This window comes from Numenius arquata, chromosome 16 (assembly GCF_964106895.1).
Source record: "Numenius arquata chromosome 16, bNumArq3.hap1.1, whole genome shotgun sequence".
Lineage (NCBI taxonomy): Eukaryota > Metazoa > Chordata > Aves > Charadriiformes > Scolopacidae > Numenius > Numenius arquata.
Window position 1 is genome coordinate 10,455,526 of NC_133591.1, and position 23,987 is coordinate 10,479,512.

The 23,987-nt window shown below is 40.1% G+C and overlaps 2 protein-coding genes and 1 non-coding gene across 5 annotated transcripts; 1 reads left to right on the forward strand and 2 right to left on the reverse strand.

The window, feature by feature from the left end:
• Window positions 1-978: 978 nt before the first annotated feature.
• Window positions 979-13,907, reverse strand: RANBP1 (RAN binding protein 1). 3 transcript variants are annotated; one of them, XM_074159886.1, is made up of 6 exons: window positions 13,630-13,716; window positions 11,603-11,739; window positions 9,844-10,001; window positions 7,776-7,904; window positions 5,747-5,812; window positions 979-4,768 (listed from the first exon to the last, which is right to left on the reverse strand). In XM_074159886.1, the coding sequence occupies exons 1-6, from the start codon at window positions 13,642-13,644 to the stop codon at window positions 4,644-4,646; spliced, it is 630 nt and encodes a 209-aa protein (XP_074015987.1). In that variant the 5' UTR covers window positions 13,645-13,716; the 3' UTR covers window positions 979-4,643. The 3 variants fall into 3 exon arrangements, with proteins under 3 accessions (XP_074015987.1, XP_074015989.1, XP_074015988.1); XM_074159888.1 differs by lacking the exon at window positions 13,630-13,716 and adding an exon at window positions 13,737-13,907 and having other exon boundaries at window positions 2,851-4,768; XM_074159887.1 differs by having other exon boundaries at window positions 2,857-4,765; window positions 13,630-13,705.
• LOC141472720 (small nucleolar RNA SNORA77) lies at window positions 5,532-5,664 on the reverse strand. The gene has a single exon (XR_012463542.1). It is a non-coding gene; the product is annotated as a small nucleolar RNA SNORA77 (small nucleolar RNA).
• A 141-nt stretch (window positions 13,908-14,048) lies between the features above and the next one.
• On the forward strand, window positions 14,049-21,998 carry TRMT2A (tRNA methyltransferase 2 homolog A). The gene is made up of 11 exons (XM_074159884.1): window positions 14,049-14,858; window positions 15,604-15,712; window positions 16,178-16,359; window positions 17,257-17,371; window positions 17,632-17,747; window positions 18,407-18,518; window positions 19,561-19,683; window positions 20,293-20,368; window positions 20,885-21,001; window positions 21,225-21,321; window positions 21,611-21,998. Exons 1-11 carry the CDS (start codon window positions 14,257-14,259, stop codon window positions 21,897-21,899), a joined length of 1,938 nt encoding a protein of 645 aa, XP_074015985.1. The 5' UTR covers window positions 14,049-14,256; the 3' UTR covers window positions 21,900-21,998.
• The last annotated feature ends 1,989 nt before the right edge of the window (window positions 21,999-23,987 follow it).

A 23,987-nucleotide genomic window follows, 5' to 3' on the forward strand; every position in this document is an offset into this window, starting at 1 on the left:
ACACATTTAGACAAGACTTCAGCCATTTAAGAACACTTTGAAATTAGTTCGGCTAATCAAAATTAAGACACTAGCTTGCCACAGACACCTTAGAAATACAGCTCGCAGGAAACAAGCTGGACCAGCCAGAACAGATAGGTGTACTGGGAGCAGAAGGACATAAACAAATACAGCTACAGCAACTTAACTGGGGAGAGGTTTGTGTTTGTTTTAAATAACCACACCACTGTTAAGTACTCAGCCTTGAAAGCTGATGGCACTTTCTACAAAAGATTAAAAAAAAATAAAAAAATAAAAGGCAGTTTATCATGTTACATCCACCACAATCTCCATTTCTACACAAATAGTTGCAATTCAATATTAATAAGGTATCGAGTTGAGTTTTCTGAACTCTAAATCAGATATTTTTTTCTTTAGAGAAAAGTTTCTAATAACATCAAACTTTTCCATTCAGTTATTCAAGGGAACACACTGAGAGATGTGGCAGTGTAAGGCAGAGCGTTTCTGTTGTGGGAAGTCAGTTCAGCAGATTGATTAGCCATGAAGCACTGCATCCACCTTCAGGATCTGACAGACACTCAAACTGGGAAATCCATACTCCCAACTGGTATGGCTGGCCTCAGGCTGCAGGTCACAGGCAGGGAAGTACTGCTCAGGCTGCGGATGCTTCCTGAACAAAATACCTCCCCACACCTCTACACAGGGCACCGAGTGAGAACAGAGATGGTGTATCTGCAAACCTCAGCCCTCCTCCTCCTCTCTTGCACAGCCTTGTCACAGTTCTTTCCATGATGAAGGTACACATACAAATTAATCCCTCATTTTGCAATTAAATCATTCAAATTTTTAAATTAAACAAGTTCCAAGACATTTAGTAACACAACTGAAAGAACTATTCAGACTTTGTCCTTTACATACAGGTATTTCTTCAGTATGTTTTATCAAAAATAATAAAAGATTCACAATATTCTCATGTCTGCACAGTGTTGAGAATAATTTTAATTTTCTAAGTTTTGGTATCACAGAAAACTTGTGTTTGACACAAGTTACCTTATTACACAGGGGGGGAAAAAAAAAAAAAAATCAACATTTACAGTGTTAAAATACAGCAAATTGGGGTGTTTGCAATTTGTGAATGAGACATTTAGTATCACTAATACAAGCTTATTCCTGGAGGGAAAAAAACCAATCTATTAGTGTAGCCTTCAAAGTAAGTAACACAGGATTTAGAAAGAACCATTCTTAATTCATTTTTATAATAAAAAACCTTAAGTCTATTTTTTAAAAAACATAATTACCTGTCAAGAAGATAGTATTTTGATGCGTAACAAAATTTAACTATTTTTCAGTTAAATTAATCTTTCAGGTGTCCTCAGACACTCATCCATCCAGTTTTATGCACACAAAACCGTTAGTACCAACAAAAGCCGGGTTATTAACCCTGGCTATACAGCATCTTTCTGCACTTGAAGCAAGCAGAATTTGTACAAATTGCAGATACAGCACCTAAAAATGCTTTACTAATCATACTGTAGTTTCCATTTTTAGTAAAAATGGATTAAAACCTCTTCAAAACCTTCACTTGTACCTTCTGCAAGATTCAGCCATATTCTCAGTAATGCTGTTACAAGTTAGAAATGCTTAAAAAGACTTTATTCTCTTACCAGCTGCATTAACAAAACTACATTCTCCATTATTCTAGACTACATTTAAAGCTGCTGGAGTTACCTTGCCTCACTAGTAGTAAAAGGGGAAGTAACCACTATTCAACTGCAGGTGTTAAAATAGCCTAGAATCCAATATGTCTCTAGAATCCTAGAGACAAATTAAGTCTCAACACACCCCTATAAAATGCTGAAATTAAAGATACGGTGAGTTTCTGTACTGTGTCTGAACAATGACTAAAAAAGTTTCTGCGCTATCCATTTTTCCTATGACACAATACCTTCAAACAGGTTCAGGTATTGAAATCACACTGAAGTTATTGCCATTTTAGAAATGAGTATAAAGCAATTGACAAATTTTAGTAGTTGCCCACAAATTCGGGAAGGACTGTTTTGTCAAAGGACCACTGCTGTTTTTGAGCCACGTTATTATTTTAAGATTGTCTACTGCCTGACAAGACGTGTTGGATTCTATCACCTTAATAACCCTGTGAACAGTGAGGATGGTGGGAAAGCATGAACTCCTGGTGATCTGGGCAGGGGGGACAAGATGACACATCAGCTAAAACTCTAGAATACTCAGTATACAGTAAGCTACAAAAACATTTCAAGAACATTTCTTGGTTTTCTCTGTTACATATAGGAAAGTTTATCATTAGAATGACTTTAACAAAAAAAGCTTTATTTCACTGAGATCAATTTTAAAAATACTTACTGCTTTTTAATTTGTAGAACAGCACACCTATGGCTTCTAAGCAACACTGACTAACCATTCTTAGTTTAGAAGACTAAGACATTCTTCAGCCAAATGCTATCCAGAGAAGTTATTTTACTGAGTGGTCCCTCATAACTTGGCTCTTGGAGATTGCAGGCTTGCAATAAGGATGGTTGTAATCCATGAAATGTAAACATGGATCAGTTAACCTAAACAGGAATGGAAATGTCTTGAAATCATTTAAGCATGCATGAATAAACAAAGAGGGGAAGAACAGAAGGTAATAAAATTAAGCAGTTGTCAATATCTAAGATTATGACAAATTAAATTATTCAAGTGTTGCCTCCCCTCTTCTGTACAATATTTGACAGTGAAATCAAACTCACCCATTTTGCTGCTTTCATCACTTTGCCCCTGCAGGCTAAAAATGCATTCCCAGTAAGAGTTCTTTAAATAAAAAGCAAATCCTTTAAATGAAAATTTAAATTTATTTTGAAATTTTTAAATGTCATTTCTATCAATTTAGACACACTGTTTGACATTATCAGATCAGAGAATTTACAGTGACTCACGGATAAAGATTTGGCTTTTACATTCAAATGTTAAGTACTTCAGAATAGCTTTGTCTTGTTATTTCCAAACCAGAAACACTAAAGAGCATTTTATTTTGCCTTTCAACCATCTTTGCTAATTAACAGACTTTTGATATCTGCCATACTTGAAGGGGAACATGCACAACACCAAAGGAATTACTATGTTTGAATGAAGTGAGTACCCTAATTACAGTTCCAGATTTAAGACTAGTTCATTGTAGCATCAAAAGGCAGTGCTAAGTAGAAAGACAAGATTTTTAAAAAATATATTTTCCTCAGGTAGACTGCAGAGCCTGACCTACTTGGAAAGCCTCTTTACGAAGACAGCAAGGTCTTGCTATCCAATGTTAGCATCATGCAGTCTGAAAGTTTAGCAAGCTTTGTACAGTTTTCATAATTATTTTGGAAACAATATTACAATATTACAGAATTCCATTGCTACCCCAACACAACCTTTGTGTTAGTGGTTAACAATGAAATTCAATTCATCTATCAGACTTTAAAATTGTGTGGATTTTATTGCTTACTATAGTTTATTTTCCTACTCTCTAGCACTAACTTGAAACCGGATAAACATAAAACATTTGCAGGGAAGAGATTTGATCAATTTGCCCGTTCTGGCAAGGAGAGTGCTCCTTCGGCATGTACAACATAATCAACTGTTCCAAAGTCAGTGTCAGACCACCTCTCTCCAAGAGGCCTCCCACCATGCATCTTAAAAGTTCAGAACCCCTCCAATTCGTAAAAACGATGCAAGCTCCAAAGCCCTGAAAAAAAAGGCTAATAATTTTAGAGTACAACTTTTATGATATGCTGACATGGGGAATCTCATAGTAAGGTACTCAAAGAGTTAAGATTCCTTTGTACACACCTTAGAGCATAAGAGGCTGCTACTGCCTTCAGTCAGCAAACAATACATCATGGAAGATCTGGGACCACAGCAACTACTTTGGCTAGAGTCAAGCATTTGTAATATTAGCAAATATTAACAAATTGGGATGGGGGTGGGTGGGTGGGTTTTATTTTGTAAGAGGAAAATACTTGCTCAAGTCTTACGTAATACATTTTCTCCCCTGTCTTTATTTTCACTGTCTGATGGAACATCATTAATAGTGTGCCAGGAATGCTCTATCGCCCGATTCCAGAAGTCTGCTGCATTTCAAGAGTCACAGGCACATTCCCTGCTCAGGAACACACAGCAGAAAAAGTATGAAAGGTCTGTTATATTACAGTTTTAGAAGCTGTATAAGAAACACGTATGTAATCTTAACCTTCCCTGTTGGTAAAGTCTGTTAACCTACTTAATCCACAGGTATGATGATATGTATCTCAACACCCAATGAAACAAGTATACTCATAAGCCTTTAAAGTATATAGAAAACTCAGTTCTGTCCTCTGATGCTGTTTTCAAGTTTGTTTTATTCACTCTTTTGGATGACTATAAATAAGTGTTTCCACTATGGAAAAGAAAGTTAGCACAGTACATTTTCATGATCAGGGAATGGATTTTCTGAAGACATCTTCAAAAGGGCAAAAGCTTAGAAAAAACAACCTGAACGTTGAATTCAGTTCCTTATAAAGTCCCTTGTAAAAATTAATAAAAAAAAAAAAGAAAAAAGGAAAAAGAAAGAAACAAACAAGTAAAGGAAAAACTGCAAGGCCCAGGATGATTTATTGCTTTTCTTCAGTTTTTTCCTTGGTCTCTTTCTTCTCAGATTCTTTGCTCTCTTCCTTTACAGAAAGCTCTTCTAGTTTTTCAGCAACTTTATCAGCACTATCATTTTTGTCTGTGCCTGCTAAGAGATTGATTAGGGGAAAAAAGTTACATACAGGCAGTAATGGATTTTCCTGTTACAGGAGAAAGAGTAGAGAAGTGGAGGGTGAGGGGTGTGTAGTGAGGCAGCTGGAACTTACAATAAGAACAAAAGTAAAGAAATTTTCCACTGCGCACTGGAATGATTCATTCCATTTCTTTTACTTTGCTAATTACCTCAGATGTCAGAATTCAAGAAATACCACTTGCTTGTTTTAATCACTAAATGAGGGCCTAACCCTAGTGACTGAGAAACACAACATTTGGTCAGCTTTGCTGATACCAGTAGCAGACTCCATACAGTGTCCACTCAAATAAGCATTTCAAGTCCCTAGCTTCTTGCCTATCTTAACCGAAAAAACAAGCCAAGTTCCCCAGTTTGAAACTGGGGAATAGGAAGTTCTTGAGACTGAAAAATTCCGATCTAAGTATCTTTAAGAGCACTGACTGCAGACCATCTGTACTTTAGAAAGAAAGATGGAAATCTTTACATGGTGAGACGTCTTGTCACAGGAAATTCTGGGAGGCAGTGCTTTAATCTATTAAATAAGAGATCTGTGAAGAAATGCTACAACTTCATATATGTTAAAAACTATAAAAAAAAAAGTATTCTACTTGCATGACTGTATATTTGTGGAATTTGGGAAGAGGAACTGGAAGGAGGAAATATCACAGTGGTTGCAGTGTTCACAGTTCATTTGTGTACTATAAACCAGAAATGATTCTTCAGTAGCCTTTCTAAAAAAAGCAATGTCCCAACAGCAATTGTAACAGCCTTCTACAAGAAAGAAGGCAATTGTCACTCCCGTGAATTATTGCTCTCGCAGACAGAAAAAGTACCTGAACTGAAGACTGCAGTTCAGCACAGAGTGAGTCTGCTAAAACACCATGATACCCCAGGGGCTATAACCACACAGACAGCTAGAGAAAGGGATTATTACACTTTGACTTTTAACCTTACCTTTCTTTGCTCTCTTGTCTACTTCATTCCTGCATTCTTCAAATTTTGCCTTGAATTTTTGTGCATCTGTTTCAGTAAAGATAGAATATTTCTTTCATTAGTTTTACCTCCTTGCAACATTGAATACTTCCAATCTCAAGGAAAGATACTGGAGAAGTTTCATAAACAAAACTTGTAGGTACTTATAAGAAACTAATTTAAAAATCATAAAAGACGCTATGCAAAATTCTTGAATCACATCTTTGTGCAGAAGCAGTTTATTTTCTTTAGCAAGTCCATTAAAGCGGCTTATTTTGGAAATTATTTAATACAATGCCAGAAGGAGTTGTTTTGTAGTTATTGCAACCCCCAACTGTCCCTAGCCTACAGGAGTAAGAATATGTTGTCAGAGACTGTTAATGTGACTGTCTGTGTAGAAAATACTGATTATTAGCTTTGAACTACTATCCTTGTCAGCTACATTATACCCTAAAAGACTTCCACATTCTTACTGTAACTTAGGGTTCTTGGCGTCAAGAACAGAAGATAAAGCCTGTTTCATTAGTACAGAATTCAGATTCAATACCCAAAGGCCTGGACTGAACTACTCCCGACTACAATAGCTAAGGAAGCGTAACATTCATTATGCTTTGGTCTAAGCCACCATTTGATTTAACAGTCATTCCAAGCAGCTGATCAAGTTACAATAACGTTTCTACACAAGTAATACAAGCAACAAGACACAAAAGCAGACCAGCAAGGTACTTTCTAACAGCAGAACTATAAAGAAGGTAACTTAGTACACCAACTTGGTCCGACTGACCACATGAGGTCACTGTTGCCCCAAAGGAATTCAGAAGCCACTATGAAACTAGTCCAGGAAGTATTTGTATTGATTCCTTTTCAAGCATCTCAAAAAGAAAAGATATTTGAAGGGCATGCTTCCATCTGTTCACCTGTCATCTGCTTAGTCAGTACCACAAAGGGTAAACAGGCAAAAAGGACTGCTCCCTCAAAACAAATTTCTCAGTAACCGGAACCACCTCTACCAGAAAGAGGGAAAGACTTTTCAAAGATGAGCAAATAGTTACCAAACCCCTTTAATTTCATATTTGATTAAGAAAGAAGCAAGTATTAAGCAGGTGGATCAGAAAGATTTATTTGACTAAACAATATGATGTTGGGGATTTGAGGACAAGGAAGCAAGCAAGATATACTAAGGTCCTCCCAGATGTAGGCAAATCCATCTAGTTTTAAAATATACAGCCACTTTATTAGCTATCTAGCTTGTCGGGAGAAGAGGTGGCTAACACACCAGTGTGGCAAATGGTAAAGCAGGAAACACAAGACAATTTTTCCTTTCACTTCGCTTCTTTTTTCAATGAAAAACACCCCACTTTGATTCAATCCTAAGGAGCTGGGAAAACTACACTGTCATTCAGCCCGATCAGCTGATCTGTATGTAACTACAGACCCACCTTCTGTTGTGGTAACCAGTGTAGTCACTCCAGAAAAACCCACCAACTAGTATGACAGTTGGGCCTGACTAGCACTTTTCACTGAGTGTTCCTTTTAATCAAAACAAACAAGATATTAGATACTTCATTAAAAAAACATAAAAAAAAAAAGCAGTGAGATCACCTGCTAATGCAGGTGGACCAGAAATCTCAGGTCAGTTATTTCCTTATTTCTAATGCAAAAATGTAATCTTAACTACAATTGAGCACCTGCACGTATTAATCTCTACCCCATAGTATCACTGGTTTTAGTTTTATTCTAATTGGCGCTACACTTGCATGAAGTGGCTGAAGTTCAAAAGAAAAAAAGTGCCCAGGGCAGGAAGCTCTGTAAATATTACTAGAGACCTAATTATTACACTGTTTGTCAACACATATGGTTAAGCGATTAACTGACTTCTCTCAGTTAAAGCGGCAATTAACTAACACTACCATGAGGTGGTAAGACACGGTGTATCTACAACAGTGGTTTACAGGAGTGTTCAGACATGCAGTGTAACACAACAGTATACAATCCACGTGAGTTCACTCACTCTCTGCATTTAAAAATCGGATTGCCAGAAGTTCAGGCTTGGGGCTTTCATCTGCAAAGTCAGCATGTGTGTTCCAGACCCATGCCCTGTCGCTCCCAGCATTAGGCTTCAGCTCCATTAAGGGTGTGACTGAAAAGAAAGCATTAGAAGATGTACACAGCACAATAGTAAATATTTTCCACACCAGCCTCCATAGATCTTATCAACAACTGACCACAATGGTTATGCAAAGCACTTTACACAGAATTACTTTTGGTTAAACAGAAGAAAATGGTGCCCGTATATATTTTTCTTTACAGCCTCAAGTAAAATGATGCCAGACCACTGCCATATAAAAGAATGCTAGATTCCCTATTGCTAAGAAATTGAGGGTTTGATTAAATTCTTGTTAAAACAGATGATTCGATACTAAGAGAGATGCAGTCACTAAGCACAACTCTGAAGAGCAGTCAAATGGTTTAGCAGGAAAAGGCATCCAGACAAACTGCATTCAGTCCTCTTTTGTACACTGAAAATACTACATACTACCAAAAAAAAAGTTGAAAAAGCATTATTCCTACAATTAGCCATCAAATCAGGTTCATTTCTCTCCCATCAGTTTAAAGCTCTATTACAAGATACTACAGAATTCTGAAGTACCACAAGATGTGCACAGCATGTTTTCAATCCATTGCTTCCTTCCCAGTAACGGAGCCCCTTCCCTCCAAGACAACAATTACTTCACTTGACTGATTGGAGAAGTTGAAATGTTACTTCTCACCTTAAGACTTTTCGTATTGCACACACAGAAATTTTAAGCAGGGCTTTTTTTTTTCCCTGACCCCTGGGTCCTCTGTTTAGTTCGGGAGAAATGTGAAGAGCCTACTCACTTTCCTGCATTTTTTAAATTTAGAGATCAAATTACACTTTCTTTCATGTAAAGTTTTGCAGAGTCTTTCCGTCTGCCTGTGAGTCAGCATAAATTCAATAAAGAAATCTAACAATGAAAGCAGGTTTCCCAGGAAAAAAACCCCACATGAACACTATGAATTTATCAATTCTGTTTTGCATACATACAGTATTTATCTTCCTAAACAAAATGTTTATTTTTATTGGTTGGTGACTACACTGCTTTTATATTTGCCATTTCACTTACTAAACAGGAACACCTGTGTCCCTGAACATCTGACTTTCTGAAAAGATCTACCCAAAGAAAACAAGCATTATTGCTTCTGATTTCAAATTTATATTAAGCTACTTCAAACAAGTTATTTCAAATTATCTAAACGTAGTTCAACTCCAGAGAACGCTATATACTCTTCGCATAAAAACCTGAGTATTACCAAAGCAAGCAAGTAACAAAGCATTACCAAATTAGTCTACCTGTTGCTAGTTATGACTTTCAAGTCTGTCTTGCTCTTTCATGTTTATTTTTATTCAAAGAGGCTCAAAGGAACAAACCTCTCCTGCTCCATCAGCTCTCAATACACATTCTTTTTGAATGAGTTAGCTGAATATACCACGTTCATTTCAGCTTATTTCACAAGCAGAGAAAGGCAGCCACAGATTAGTTTAGCACCTCAGTGTCCATTTTCTGATAGTTAAGCAATCACTTCTGCCAATGCAAATGTTTACCTCAAAACAGAAAATTATTACATGATTGTTTATTTCTCATTCTTTTGTGAAAACAAGCTGGCATACATTAATTTCTTATACTAAACAATATTAAGGCCTACATTTTCTACACTTTCTTAAACATCACACTAGGAGCAATCACATAATGTCTATCCCAGTTAAAGTGTCTTTAGAAGACTATCAGAGTCTGAAGAAAACAACCAACTTTAAGACTCAGCTTCACAGTCAATCACCAAAACGATTCATAAGAATAAGCACTCATTGTTTTCAATGCTTGTAGCCTTGCGTGCAGAGCAAGAGACAACTACATTTACAGTCTAATATAAATCTGATGCCTGTTTAAAGATTCTCTAGCAGCTACTAAAAAGCCACAGAGCTCTTAATCTACAACGTACAATTCTACAAGCTTAGTTTTTAAAAACAAAAATAAGAAGTATAGCAACATATAACATACTATAATGGTTTGCACAGATTTTTAGGGTTTTATCCCTCCTCATGAGGAGACGAATTGTTCCCTTCTCCTTGTGTTTCAGGAGTTTTACATCACCAGTTCCTCGTTCTTTCCATTCTGGAAGGTCATTCTCAGATGCAAATCGGAATAGCTTTGCTCGCCTTGAAGAAAAGAGAAATTAAGAAGATAGTCTGCATGTAGAACATTTATCGAAACAGCATACTCGACTGAACAGTACAGTTAGCTTCTTTTTTAAAACCACACACAAGAAAGAAAACAATTCCTTCTGTAAGGTTCCCTGTTCTACTTCAGCATACAAGTTTAGAAAATTTAATACCAAACTACTAGGAGTTATATAATTGCTATTCAATAATAACTAAAATTCAGTAAGTGCTGGACACACTTTTGGGGGATGATGAACTATTTGGTATAGGCAACCATTTAAATTAAGGAATTAGGGTAACAAAATTAACAGGTTTTGCTATAGTTAGAGTTCTTATATATATTATAAATACCACTGCCACCTCTAACCAGCAGTATCTATTATTTCAAGAAGTTGAGCAGCTTGAGGCTAAGTCAAGAGTCTTGTATAATTCCAAGCCCAATATTTGATCAACTGTTAACAAAACACCTCACCCTCTAGAGTCACTCATTTCCTCTTAACTCCGAAAACCTAGTTGTTGCTATTCTCAAATCAGGAATAAAGGAAGCTTAGTGCTGCACTGCAGTGCAACATACCTGCTTCCGAACATCACTGTTTAATCTTCCAAGATGCCAGAGTGCCAAAAGAGAAACAGGAGTAGTTTGGGACATTAGTCAAAACTGACCCAAGAGACAGTCTGAGCTCTGCTAGTGAGGAGTTTAAGACACTACTATAGGAAAGGAAGCACCCGGTCACACTACAGGATATATACTAAAATACACTTTTCTATAAAAGAACCAGGGATAGGCACTTGTAATAAGCCAGGTCCTTCAAGAGAAGGTGTCAGATGTTGGAGAGCAAGCTACTGTAACAGATGCTCTGATGCAGATGAACTACTTTATTCCAACTCAAGTCTGTCTTTCCGAGTCCAGCTGGCATTCAGTATGTGCTTCCCCTAAGTTCAGCTATCAGAGCAACCAGCATTCAAAAAAAGGATTCCTTTCCTCCTTCACCCCTTTGTAGGCATAAAAATTAACCTACAGAGCACTGGAACTTACACTTTGTAAGTAATAATTTGCTTCTTCAGACAGATCATACATCTTAAGCAAGCTGTCCTGATTTGACAATAAGCCCAATCTAAGGTTACAACTACGTTTAAGGCAACAGAAAGGTACTGCCACAAAGGCCCCAATACTTTACTGCATCTATTGCTTTTATTGTTTCAGTATATCACACATGACCCTTTACAACTGGGGATGCACAGCAGCAACACTATATATGCCCCTCCTCCCCCCCCCCCCAAGATACTTGTTTTATACTGTGATCACACAATTTCAAAGCTCTAATTACTATCCAAGTTAATGTTTTATTTCAGGCTAAATAATACCAAAGTCAGATTCATAATACCAGCTCCCTTCTATTATTCCAGACTTCAGAGTTTCTTGGGGCATTATTACCAATCATGACCCCACTCAATCTCTGCCACCACAGTGAATACCAACCAACTTAGACTACCACTTCATACACAGAGATTCCTAACAAGTTATCCAACTTTTTATGAACACATTCAAGTTTAACCTTAATAAACATTTATATAATATACAGAAATATTCTACTTACATCTTAAAGAGTTCTTCCTCATCCTCTTCCAGAGTTTTTATTTCTTGCTCAGGGAGAGAAACTATGGGCTCAAACTGAGGATCATGGTTAGAATCATCTGCATTTTCAGTAGAAGTATCATGCTCCTCATGTGCTTCCTAGAGAGAAAAAAAAATAAATAGAAAAACCCACAAAACTCACTATGTACTTAAAATCTGAAGTACTCATATCTGTGCCTAAAATGAAAACATATCCATTCATCAATTAGATGAACTGAAATACCCTGTAACAATAAAGAACAATTATAGCTGGAAACAAATGGCTTTAAAATCAACACACTAAGGAGGAAAAAAAAATAATGGTGCTCTTGCAGTGCTAGATGTTTTAGTTCTACCACTCTCATTAATTGTGCAGAGGCTTGGCCTTGAAGCAATAGTTACTGGTTATGGAAAGATAATTTCTTCAACTGTTTTTCCTATATAATATATTTTATGCCACTACAGCACTACTATTTCTTAGTAGTTAAGGACCTAACATTAATGGGGAAAAAAAAAAAAAAAAGAGAAAGAAAAAACACACACCACCACAGTAACCACCCAACCCAGCTTAAGGGACAGATTACATCCCAAAGTTCATTATTCTAGTCTTATGTATGAGAATCATCCACAATCAAAGGTATTTTTGAAGCACAGTCGCAACACTTATGAAACAATTCAAGTTTTTTGTTTTAGGACTCTTTGGGGAACTTTAGGTTACAGGTAAATGGCCAAAATACTACTTCTTATTTAGTTATTTAGGAATCTGCCATAACATTCATTAAGCTTAAGAATTGTTTTTAGTATGTGACAAGTAAGTAAATGATAAACATCTCTAATACTTCATACATATGCACTGCTAAGAAGCATTTAATAGAGAAGCCTAGAAGGGAGATTCATCTGCAAGTTTAATGAGGTCACAAACAACTATCTCGGGTCAAGGGAACTGAGCTGAGAAAAGCGGGGGGGGGAATTTATTGTTGTTTGACTAACGGAGAAAGGAAAAACAGTCTATACATCTAAGACTTAAATATTACTTTCACTTTACAGATAGAAGACTCCACTCCTACAGACTAAGAATATCCTTTGCAGAGCAGATACACACCAATGAAGCCATCTGTTTCTACTAAATAGTTTAAAAAAAAAAAAAGGGGTCAAGGGGGAATTAGGTAAGAAACGTTGCAAAATAAATTGTGGTTATATCAACAACATCACACCAACTATCATTAGTTTTATGTCCCCATTATTCCAGCACATAAGAAAAAAGCGAGAAGGACGTAAGTCACATCTGTTTTCAAGGAACAAGAAAAGAAACGCTGGCCAAACTTTTACGTATCATCTCCTCCAGTAGCAAGCAGCACATCCCGTATCTTATCATCCGTTCTACGCCTGACCAATTAATTACAGAAGCCGTAAGAAACGCAAAGTTCACAATAGCCACAGGCAAGAGAAAGCAGATACCGTTATCACGATATAAACCCACGATACAGAGCACGTGGGGCTCTCCTCCCGCCGGGCCGCGGCACGACGGGCTCGGTCAGCCGGGCTGGGGGAAGGGCGGGAAAGTGGAGAAGAAAGGAGGAAAGCGGAGAGCGGGATCGCCGGGGATCGTCCGAGTGGCAGCCGGCGCCGCGGCGCCCGCAGGAGGCTCCGGCCTCCTCAGGCCAGGGAAGGGAGGCCGCGGGTCGCCTCGGCCTGGCTGAGGGACAGGCCCCAGCAGCCACACGTGCCCTAGTCGCCTCAAAAGGCCGGGCACCTCCAGCCCCACCGCGCCGGGCCCTCCAACAAGGCCCAGGGCTTCTCCGCCACGGTCCCGGGCCTCACCTGACCGCGGGCCTCCCACCCGCCTCAGCCCGGCCGCCCCACGTACCCCCCCCACCGCCAGGCCCTCAGGCCTCTCCCCTCCCCCCGCTCCGGGCCCCACCTGTTTCCGTTAACCCCCCCCCACTCGCCTCCCCCCTCACGGCCCGGCCGGCCCGACTCTCCCCGCGGGGCCGCGCGCGCTCCCCTCACCTTGGTGTCCGCCATGGGGCCGGGCTCGCTCCGCTCCGCTCGCGCCGCCGCCTGCCCGCCCGCCCGCCGCGCTTCCTGCCGCGCGCCCCCGCCCCTCCCGCCTTTACCTCATTCCCGCAGCCCGCGCCGCCGCTGCCGCAAGGCACGATGGGAAACACCCACTTTCCCTCAGCTCCCGCCCCGCCCCCGGTACGCGGTGGCCGCCAGGCCTGGCCCTGAGACAGCGACGGCACCGGCACCGCCACCAGCCCCGACCCGCGTCCGCCGGGAACCGGCACCGGCCCGCCCTGCCCCCGGCGAAGCCTTTTTTGTTGTCGTTGTCGCCGCCTTCTCCCGAGGCCCTTCCCATCAGCCCTCGCGGCATGGCAGCGGCCACCCCGCGTCCGACCCAAGATGGCAGCCACGTGCGTGACGGATGGGGGGCAGTGTTATAATCGCTGTTATTATTATTTTTAAGCGACGCAGCTGACCCTGCACGCGAGGAACGGTGGCGGTGAGGGGCAGGCATTGAAAAATACATAATATCGTTTCTCTCCTTCCCCCCATCCTTTTGCAGCGGGCTGTTGGGAACGCTAGGCGGGGTCGGGGTTGACCTGGTGTCCGGGCTGAGGGGAGGCTGGCGGGAGCATGGCGGAGGAAAGCGATCCCTGCGGGCCGGGCCGCCTGGCGGCTCCTGTACAGCCGGAGGCTGAGGATGGAGCTGAAGCGGGGAGCAAGGCCAATGGAGGTGGGGGCGGCCCCGCAGCCTCCCCTGACGTGTACAGGTACATTAAGGGAGACTTGTTTACCTCTGAGATCTATAAAGTAGAAATACAAAACCTTCCCAAATACATCGGGTTTAATGATGTGAAAAAGTTCCTTGCCAAATACGGACTCAATCCTCACAAGATAAAACTTTTTGGGAAGCAGACGTTTGCGTTTGTGACGTTTAAGAGTGAGGAGGAGAGGGACAAGGCCATGAAAGTCCTCCATGGGGTTTTGTGGAAGAGCCGGCACCTGAGTGTGAGGCTTGCCAAGCCAAAGGCTGACCCCATTGCAAAAAAAAGGAAAAAAGAAGAGGAGTCGGAGCAGGGGGAGGCAAAGCGGCCGGCTCCCTCCAATGTCAGCATAGAGGAGCCTCTGAGCAAGCAAATCGCAGATGTGGTGACCCCGCTGTGGAACGTGCCCTATGAAGAGCAGCTGGCCCAAAAGAAGCAGGAATGTGAGCAAGTGCTGCAGAAGCTGACAAAGTAATGCCTGTTTGTAAAGCTACTGTAATGTTTACGAGACTTGATTGTATGTTGGGATATAGCTAAATTTGCACAAATTGCTATCTGTAAAATAAAGTAAGTTAGAGGTAGGTCAAAAACCAAATCCCCCAACAGAGTAAATAAAAGATAATTTGCAATGCTAGGACCTAAAAATTGTTCCAGCTGACAAAACTTGCTATTGCTGTTCTCAGTCAGACTCAAAAAGATTGCTAAATGAAGGGGCATTGTGTTAAGGTCTGTTGTTCCATAGGCCTAAGCAGAAGGATGTTAGTGCCCTTAAAAAAAAAAAATGACATTGTCAAATGGCATAAGTGGTGCTCAATCTGTAGAGATGGTAAACTACTATTAGGATTTTTTCTTTAAAAATCGCCTCAAATTTTTATGGCTGGTCTTTGTAGATCAAAGTATCAATTCTATCTCTTGCCTGACTCACTTATGTAGATAAAATTGGCATTCTTTTCACTCATGGGTACATTGATAAATATAGTGCATACCTTTATATATACATTTAACTCTTATTGTTTCAGGTTAAAGCTCTTATAAAGTTGGAGGGGGTTTGCCTGTTAAAAAATTCTTCTGGAAGAAATATTCTTCATGTTATAATCTGATATCTTTTTATGCCCTATGCCAAAAAAAGAAAAAGAAAAAAAAAATGCCTTGTGCAGCTGTTAACCTCAGTTTTTCTAAATGTGTACTTTACAATTTTTGTTTCTGATTTGGGCAGGGAAATAGGAAACAACAACAGAGCCTTATTACCTTGGTTGTTCCTGCAGAAGCAGAAGTATAATAAATTGTGTTGCCCGGTAGAGGGAGTAAAAGCATCACCGTTACAGGTAACGTAATCCTAGGTAAGGTATGGAATGGGGTTAATGAGCTCAGGGTTAAATTAGTTACTTGGAGTTAAAAGACAGTGGACAAACTGAATATTCAACAACTTCTTGTAATGAATGATGGATTTTAGATGTCGTTGCCTTTCACATAATTATTGTGTGGAAATATTTACAGGATGCAGAATAATAGTTAGAATTAACTGGATATCCTAACTTTAAAATTAATATGCTGTCCCTGCAAGCTTGTTTTGTCAGCTAATACAAATATTCTTCAACAGAGGCAATATTTTGCTCTTTAGCTAACAAGACTTACTAATATTTTTTCATTATTGCTGTTAGTTCTCATGCATCAAAATCCATGAGTATCTTCCATATACATTTAACCATGTGAGGGTTGTTTCAGGAGAAGCTTGGCATGTACAAATAAGTGCTATGTAAATATCTTACATAACTTTATTTTAAATCTAGACTGAATATCGCAACAAATGTGAGTTCTTGATTGGGATTGGTGTAAATCAAGAAGACAAAACTGTGGGTTGTCGTCTTGGCAAATATAAGGGTGGTACATGTGCTGTAGTGGAGCCATTTGATACTATTCACATTCCTGCTATTGCCAAAAAAGTAGTAAAAGCTTTCCAAGACTACATAAGGTGAGCATAAGTAAAATGACTTATCCGTAAAGGTTTTGCTGTCTTACTCAAAAATGTTTATAAAATTAAATATTATGAAAAGCTTAGTGTTTGTTCTGAGCTTTAAGACCTACCATATACCGGTCTCAATTTTCTGCCATTCTTTGATGTTTACGTCTCGTGCCTGGATCACTGGGTATTTTTCCCTTGCTCTTGCTCAGCTTTCTGAGGTGGAGGGACAGATACCAGCCGAACGGAGCTTTATTGCAAGCAATGAGATGTATAAGTCTACAACAAAAAGTGCCTGTTATTTGAGAGCTGCTTCCACTAACTGTAAAGAATACTCAGAAAAAGGCTTTTTTAAAGAGGAATTTGAATAACAAAGTTCATTTATTTCCTTGGATGGGGGGAATAATCATCCTACAACAGGGAAAAAACCATAAGTTGTAAATTTAAGCAACAGTACTTTTTAGAAAATGGTTTCTTTAAAAAGCAATTAAATCCTCAAAAATGGAAACCTCGGGAGAATCATGAAGATGGAAAGTTTGAACTTGGTATGAAGCACAGAAGCCAATGAAGACATTATAAAAAGTTGTGTCATTCTCTGAATGCAGTGAGAAGCTGCCTGTATCCTATCTGTAATTTTGGATGGGTTAAAACAGGTAAGAAGGTTGTGAGAAGTAGGGACAGATTATTTTGCACTAGGAGATGGAATCTGATCTATTCATCACTCTTTTTATCTTTTTTCTTAATTAAGATATAGAAGTCATTCTTTTCTTGACAAATCAATGTAGCCTCTGTTTGTATTTAACATTTTTCATCACTTTGCATGATAAGCTTCTTTTGTTGCAATAAACTATTGAATGTTATGCAAAAGTGTAGTTCTCTGTTAAGTAACTGAGCTTCTGAAAATTGCAGGTCCACTCCTTACTCCGTTTACAGCCCAGAAACCTACGAAGGTCACTGGAAACAGCTCACAGTCCGTACCAGCAGGAGTGGCCACGTTATGGCAATTGCTTATTTTAATCCTCAGGTATTTAAATTGATCTATAATGTGCAGCACAGACACACAGCTTTAAAATGAGATAAATTTGATTTTATGAATAGCATGTGCAAAAGAGAAGTAGAATACTTAGTTGGTGTAGTTTACCTTGCATTACTACTCTCCTATTTAGAGTAGTCTGATCGGTGCAAATGAACAAGTAATTAATGCGCTTATAGAAAGCATACGCTAAATCATATCTTTAAGTCACTAAGGTGATTATTCTCCCTTCTTTCAAATAAAACCTTTAGAAATTAAGTAAAGAAGATCTAGCTGACCTGAAAATCTCTCTGGCAAAATACTTCACAGAAGGGATGGGAAAGAGCAGTGGCGTAACTTCCCTGTACTTTGTGGAGGAAGGACAGAGGTGAGGGAGTTGACTTTGCTTTGGGGGGTTTCGCTGGTGGCTGGATTTTTGGTGTTTACAGCAGAAAAGTAGGTAGCGCTACCACACCGTTATTTTGTCTATTTCATAAAAGTAGCAGCAGGGTTCCTAATTTGTTGAACAGTTATTTACCTTTTCTGCAATCTTAAGGAGTCTCCTGAAATTTCCCATTCTCCTGTAGCATTCACTGGGTAAAGGCAGGAGTTTCAGTGGGTGAACACACTACTAGTTGCTGGCTGTTGAGCTGTAGAAGCGTTTACAGCAGTAGATGGATATTTATTACTATCAACAAGTAACTTCTGCCTCCTTTCTTCCCTATTTTATGTGATTAGTTTTTTTAATCTCCCCATTCTCTTCCACAGAGCACAAGGCTCGCACCGTCTTTGTCTAGGGACAATGTTGGTCCTACTGGTTACATCAGTGGAACAGTTGAACCCTGTAAGAAAACCATGGCCAAGATGATAGTCTCTAAAAGGATCTGATAACTGTTGGCCCACTATGAATTACTGCTCAGTCTGTAGTACTACAGTTTTCAAGATGACTACATTTTTGGTAAAAACTGTAACAAACGTGTTGGTCTTCTTTCTTTTTTTTCCCTCTTTATTTTGCCTCCCCGTGCCTTGTCCCTTTTTCTCCTCCAGGAAATCTCCCAATCTGGAAGACTTGCCTTTGGAGCACGTGGCTGGCGATAAGTACATATACGAAGAACTTCTTGGCCTAAAATTTAGAATTTCGCCTCATGCATTTTTTCAAGTAAGGATGATACGAAGTTGCTAATTTTACTGGATTTACATTAATGCCCTTAAGCTTGGCTAATGCTGTGTAACGAGACAGTATATACCCAGAGATTTAATCTGTTATATACTTGGTGCAATTAAATACCTTTGAGTATTATGTTTGGCTGTAAAAACAGTGAATGAACAGGGGCACATTGAAGATAATTTTTATTTTCTTTTTACTAGATCAGTATCACTTGCCTGCTGTTGAAGGGCAGCCTTTATGTATCCAGAACATGCAATATGTAGTTCGGGAATCTTTGTAGTACTGATTTTTGTTTGTTTTTCCAAAAATTATTTCTTCCCTCCCAACACTTTAAAGCCACAGCAGGTAGCCTGTGTCATTGAAATGGAAGGTATTGAAATAGGAAGGAAGTATATTATCACTTGGCATCCTAAATACATTGAAGTTAAACTGTATTTTCCTATTATTTGCCACAGATTATAGGCTACTTCCCCCCCCCCCCCCCCCCAGTGTGCTTTGCTTGCTCTTTAAGACAAAGAATATGCTTGCTCTAGAGGCACTGGTTTAGGAAGCTTATTAATCATTATGGTTAAGGAAGCAGTGTATAATTAAAGCAGTGTTACAAACGAGGTTAAAATAAAGCTTGCTGAGTGCACCATCATGGCTCTATTCTTCTGGGTTTGAATCTTTACTACTTCTATTCAAGGAGTGGAGGTATTTCTGAAGTCCAGACTTCACTTTGTTGCTTAGCATTTTCCTTCTTGTCTCCTCTAGCTTCCAAACTTACTTTTTAGGTAGTGCAGAACAAGCCATGTTTTTACTAGAACACAGATAACAAAACATTGTTTCTCAGAGAGAACCGAGTGAGACTTTAGCAAGGAATGATGAGCTCTAAATATGTGCTGGTCTAGGTCAGTTATATGGGATTTTAACTTATGTGCGAAGTTGACTTATTTCTTAGAAACAAGAAAAAGAAAACATGCTTTCCTAAGACTCATTAAAACACATTTGCTGTTAGTGAAGAAGTTGACCTGTTTGACCCATGATTTCCCAGGTCAACACCCAAGCTGCAGAGGTTTTGTACACGGCCATCGGGGAGTGGGCGCAGCTGAGCCCAGAGAGCACCGTGCTCGATATCTGCTGCGGTACAGGAACCATTGGGATTTCTTTAGCAAAGGTGAGCGAGTAGCTTCTCCTCCTGGATATAAAGTACTCTTAACAGATATAGATCTTTAGTTGTGCTTACAATGAAAGACTACTGGATGTACTTGAAACAAAACACGTATCTTAATTTTTTCAATTAATTTCTAATTAAACTGCTTGCGGCTATTTTACCTAATCATTATGAAAGCTCACGCTTGTGTCAAGCAGCCTAAATTATTTTGAAACTAACTCAGTCAAAAGAGGAAGTAGTTCTGTAGGATAGCCAAAATTCACTAGAATCTGTCCACTTAACTAATGAATAACCAACATTTCTTACATTATTTTTAGAGTGGAACTTGCTAGACCATATAAGGAAGTCTGCCCCCCCAAAAAAGACAGACGCCAGCATAAGGGGAGTCTTGTCACACACAGCTTGGGAAAAATAGTGTTCATCCCACAATTTCAGTCTAAGAAGTGCCCCTTTATTCGCACAGGTCCCTTCTCAGCTCTTTTTCTGGCTGCAAGGCAGTAATTCTCTGAGCAGGTACAATTCAGCGTTCATGTCTAGTAGTTCATTGCTGATGCTGTGAATAATGGTTAAATTTACATACCACAGACGGATCTTTTTCCTTTGATTCTATAGAAAGTAAAGAAAGTGATTGGAATTGAACTCTGCCAAGAAGCTGTGCAGGATGCCAAAGCCAATGCCCAGATTAATGGTTAGTTAAGCTAAAATGCTAAGATGGTTGGTTGTTAAGAGGTGTTGTAGTTGTATAGTTGGTTCCTCTGTACGTTATCTAAGCAGCTTGGAATTACATGTTGTTGATAGTAATCTTGTCCATTTTAAACATTTAGTCTCTCTTGAAAACAAATACCATGTTAGTCTGAGAGATCAATTTTCCTGTTGACTAACAGCCAGCTTTTTTTTTTTTTCTCCAAAAATGGAACATTTTGGTGTAAAAGTGAGATGAAGCCACACTTACCCTCAGAAATAAAACATGAACCATAGCTATTTTTTTGTGGGGTTTTGCTTCAGTTCAGATAACGGAAGGTGCTCAAGTTACTGTCATTCAAAAGATCTGAGGTACCAGTGATTGTTTAAATGACACTGATTTCAGGGTAGACAAAACAGTTTGTAATTTCTAAGACATAAGGACTAAATATCTAATTTGAGTGTACTGAAAGATGCTTTGACTTGATAAGTTCTCTGATAACATCTTTTCCCTTTTTTATAGAACTGAGTAATATTGAATTTCATTGTGGGAAGGCTGAAGATATTGTTCCTTCCCTAATTAACATACTAGCTCCTCAGAACCCCATTACTATTCTAGATCCACCACGAGCAGGACTGCGTAAGTTTGCCTTCTCTTAAGTCTGTTCTCCCACAACTGGTGGTTGGTGGGGAACCTAAGCAAGCACCAAGGGGATAAATTAAGGGGGAGGCTTTGGGTGTAGCTGGCAGCAGGAGGGTACTGCAGCGGTTTGGTTCACACTGGGGTAGGGCCTGGCACGTTTCTGTGAGGCTGTTGATGTGCCCAGAACTAGTGAACAGCTGCCTTGGTTCTCATCACCCAGATTCCAAGGTAATTCTTGCCATTAGAAGAGCTGAACATCTGAAGAAGCTTATCTACGTAGCCTGCAATCCCAGAGCTGCAATGAATAACTTTGTGGAGTGAGTATTTCTTGCGTTAATTAAGTAAATACGCCCTTCTTGGGAAGGGAGACCATCATTGCATTGTTACTCTTTAAGCTGTATTTCACCAGAAATAGCTGACAGCTGCTGCACAGCAAGCTTGGAGCTGTATTGCCCACTGTACGAGTAATAACGGAAATGCTAGGGGTGTTGAATAACTCTGTCGTGGAGCTGAGTTTTGGGGAAGAAAAGTCTCTCGTAGAAGAGTAGCAGCGATGAGCAGTGCACTCGAGTGTTCATGCGCTTCTTCCTCCCCTTTCCCATCAAGCCTTTGCCGGGCCCCTTCCAACAGAGTCAAAGGAGCTGCCTTCCGCCCCATCAAAGCGCTGGCCGTGGACCTCTTCCCTCAGACCAGGCACTGCGAGTTACTCATCTTCTTCGAGAGGGTCGACTATACCAACGGGAGCTCCGCTGAAGCGACACCTGGTGCTGCTCAGGTCACAGCAGCTGGGCCTGACTCGGCCTGCGTGGATGGCACCGACCTGCCTCATGGTGACGGGAGCCAGGCCACTTCTGTGCATCTAGATCCCACATCTGAAGAGCAGGAATTGACTTAACTCCTGAGAGATGCTCTCCAGAACCTGCTTTTGCTTGTTAAGTTCTTCAGTAATGCTGTTTCTGTAACATCCTAGTAATAAATCTCCGTACAACAGAGTAGCTGTCAGGCTTCCAAGTTATTTCATCATTCCAGTTAAATTTCATTATGTAGTAGTAGGCCAAATCCTGCTTTTTCTCTTCCTGCCCTCAGGGAAATTTAGGTGATGAAGTGATACATGTGGAGATTGCATTCTTTAAACAGATGAAACACCGCTTTCAATAAAGCATCGCACGACTCTATTCAGATAGAACTGTTTGAAACCAGGGCTAATTCTTAATGCAACACCGTCCCAGGGTGCGTATAATACCCCTCACTCGCGGTGTTGGTGAGTGGCTGCTGTTTACCAACAACAACCACCAAGCAGCGAGGAGGAACCACCTACAGTACAGGGACCCATAACTGTCAGCACTAACTTCGTTCTGCTCCGGGACCTGTCTCAGCAACACCATCTTTTGACAAAACTCAGAAAGATTTAACAGTTTTACACTTTCTGTAAATCATTCACGAAGAAGCGCCAAACCTGTATTCTAATGAAAAAGCTACAATTTCCACAGTTGAAATAGTTCTGTTCTGAGACTGTAGCATCACTGATGATACAATAAAGGCTTTCTTAGCTCATTTCCTACAACGTACAAATAAAGCCGAGATGACTTCTCTCTAGGCTCACCCTCACCGCTGAAAAGGTACAGCCAGAAGTGAACTGTACGGACACCAGTCGGGACCATCCATCATGGCAGGAAGTAGTAAGAAGTTTTTCAGTTTGAATAGAGGTTTATTTTCCTCTCGGACTGTCTGTCTGCTCCATGGATCCCTTCAGCACCTCCTGTGTCACAGCAGTCTCTAGAGTCCTGTAGCAACTTTACAAAGGCCTAACCCCAGCCTCCCGGAAAATACAGTTATGGAAGAGCAGTGTCTCATGCAGTGGTTACTGAAGGACAAGAAAGCAACAGGAGCATGAGCTCATCTTATTCAGCATCTGAGGTCATAACAGAAGTAAACTTGTGGACAGTTTCTTTCTACCAAACCTCTGCCCTAGACCAAAGCCTCTTATCCCGGGTGTCTTCCCAACCCTTCCACTCGGAGCCCGGTGCAGCAGAGAAAGAGGCAGCTATATTTAATGCAAGACCATGCCATAGTAAACAGGTATCACAGATACTCAGGTCACAACAACAACTTGACAACAAGGCCCAGCACCCAAAGCCCTGCCTCCAGTGTATGCACTGGGTGTGAAGATAAACCTGGCTGAGACTCCTGCCCTCACACTACTCGCTCTCCAGTCAGGATTCATCCGTACTACCACACGGATGCCCAGCACCTGGCATTAGTTTAAGTTATTATGATCTGCGCTACAGAACAGACATTAATGCTGTTAGAAGGAACAGCCGTTTTAAATCTTTTAAATCTCATAAAGTCACTGAACATACTCCTAATGTACATTTAATATGGACTGAACAAAAAAAACACCACCAAAAAAATATTTATCACAGCACAGGGACTTGCTGTTCCCCTTCCTTTCCAGTTCAGTGGCAACAGGCACCAAACCCAGCACCTTTGGGTTGTGTCATTTCCAACTGTGACATCAGTTAAGTAAAAATACAAATTCCAATTCAAGAAAAAGGTTCAATTTCACTCCATGCAAACATTCGGTTCCTTACCAAAAAAGTTGATGAAATAAGTGCTTCCGTAACCAATGAGCCTGTACTGATTTAATTTCTATTTAAAAATACCTAGAGGAATCAAGGAATAAAGTTCCTTTTTCTAAGTAAGCTTAACCTATTAGAATACTGATCACGCTGGAGCATTTTATAATATCAAACTTTATTGCTCAAAACTAATTGTCTGAAAAATACACATGTAGTACTCAAAGACCAAACACACAGGATTATATGATTGTGCAGAAAAAAAGCAAGCAGAGGCTCAGTGAAAATGAGGCTTTATAGTTGTACCAATTCAGCACTGGCACCAAGCAACCGCGCCCAAGGCGGCTCATACAGCGACCACCGTTACCTGCTCGGGCAACAGGAATGAGTTCCGTTCCGTGTTCTCA

Bases quoted from the DNA above. Each gene is read 5' to 3' on its own strand.
- RANBP1 (XM_074159886.1), bottom strand. The intron at 10,002-11,602 runs GTAAGTAGAATA...CTTTTCTTCAAG, and splicing joins GAGGAAGAACTCTTTAAGAT to GCGAGCAAAGCTATTCCGAT. The intron at 4,769-5,746 runs GTAAGGTTAAAA...TCAATCTCTTAG, and splicing joins AGACAAGAGAGCAAAGAAAG to CAGGCACAGACAAAAATGAT.
- TRMT2A (XM_074159884.1), top strand. From the start codon at position 14,257: ATGGCGGAGGAAAGCGATCCCTGCGGGCCGGGCCGCCTGGCGGCTCCT. The intron at 14,859-15,603 runs GTAATGCCTGTT...TGATTTGGGCAG, and splicing joins GTGCTGCAGAAGCTGACAAA to GGAAATAGGAAACAACAACA. The intron at 19,684-20,292 runs GTGAGCGAGTAG...TTGATTCTATAG, and splicing joins TTGGGATTTCTTTAGCAAAG to AAAGTAAAGAAAGTGATTGG.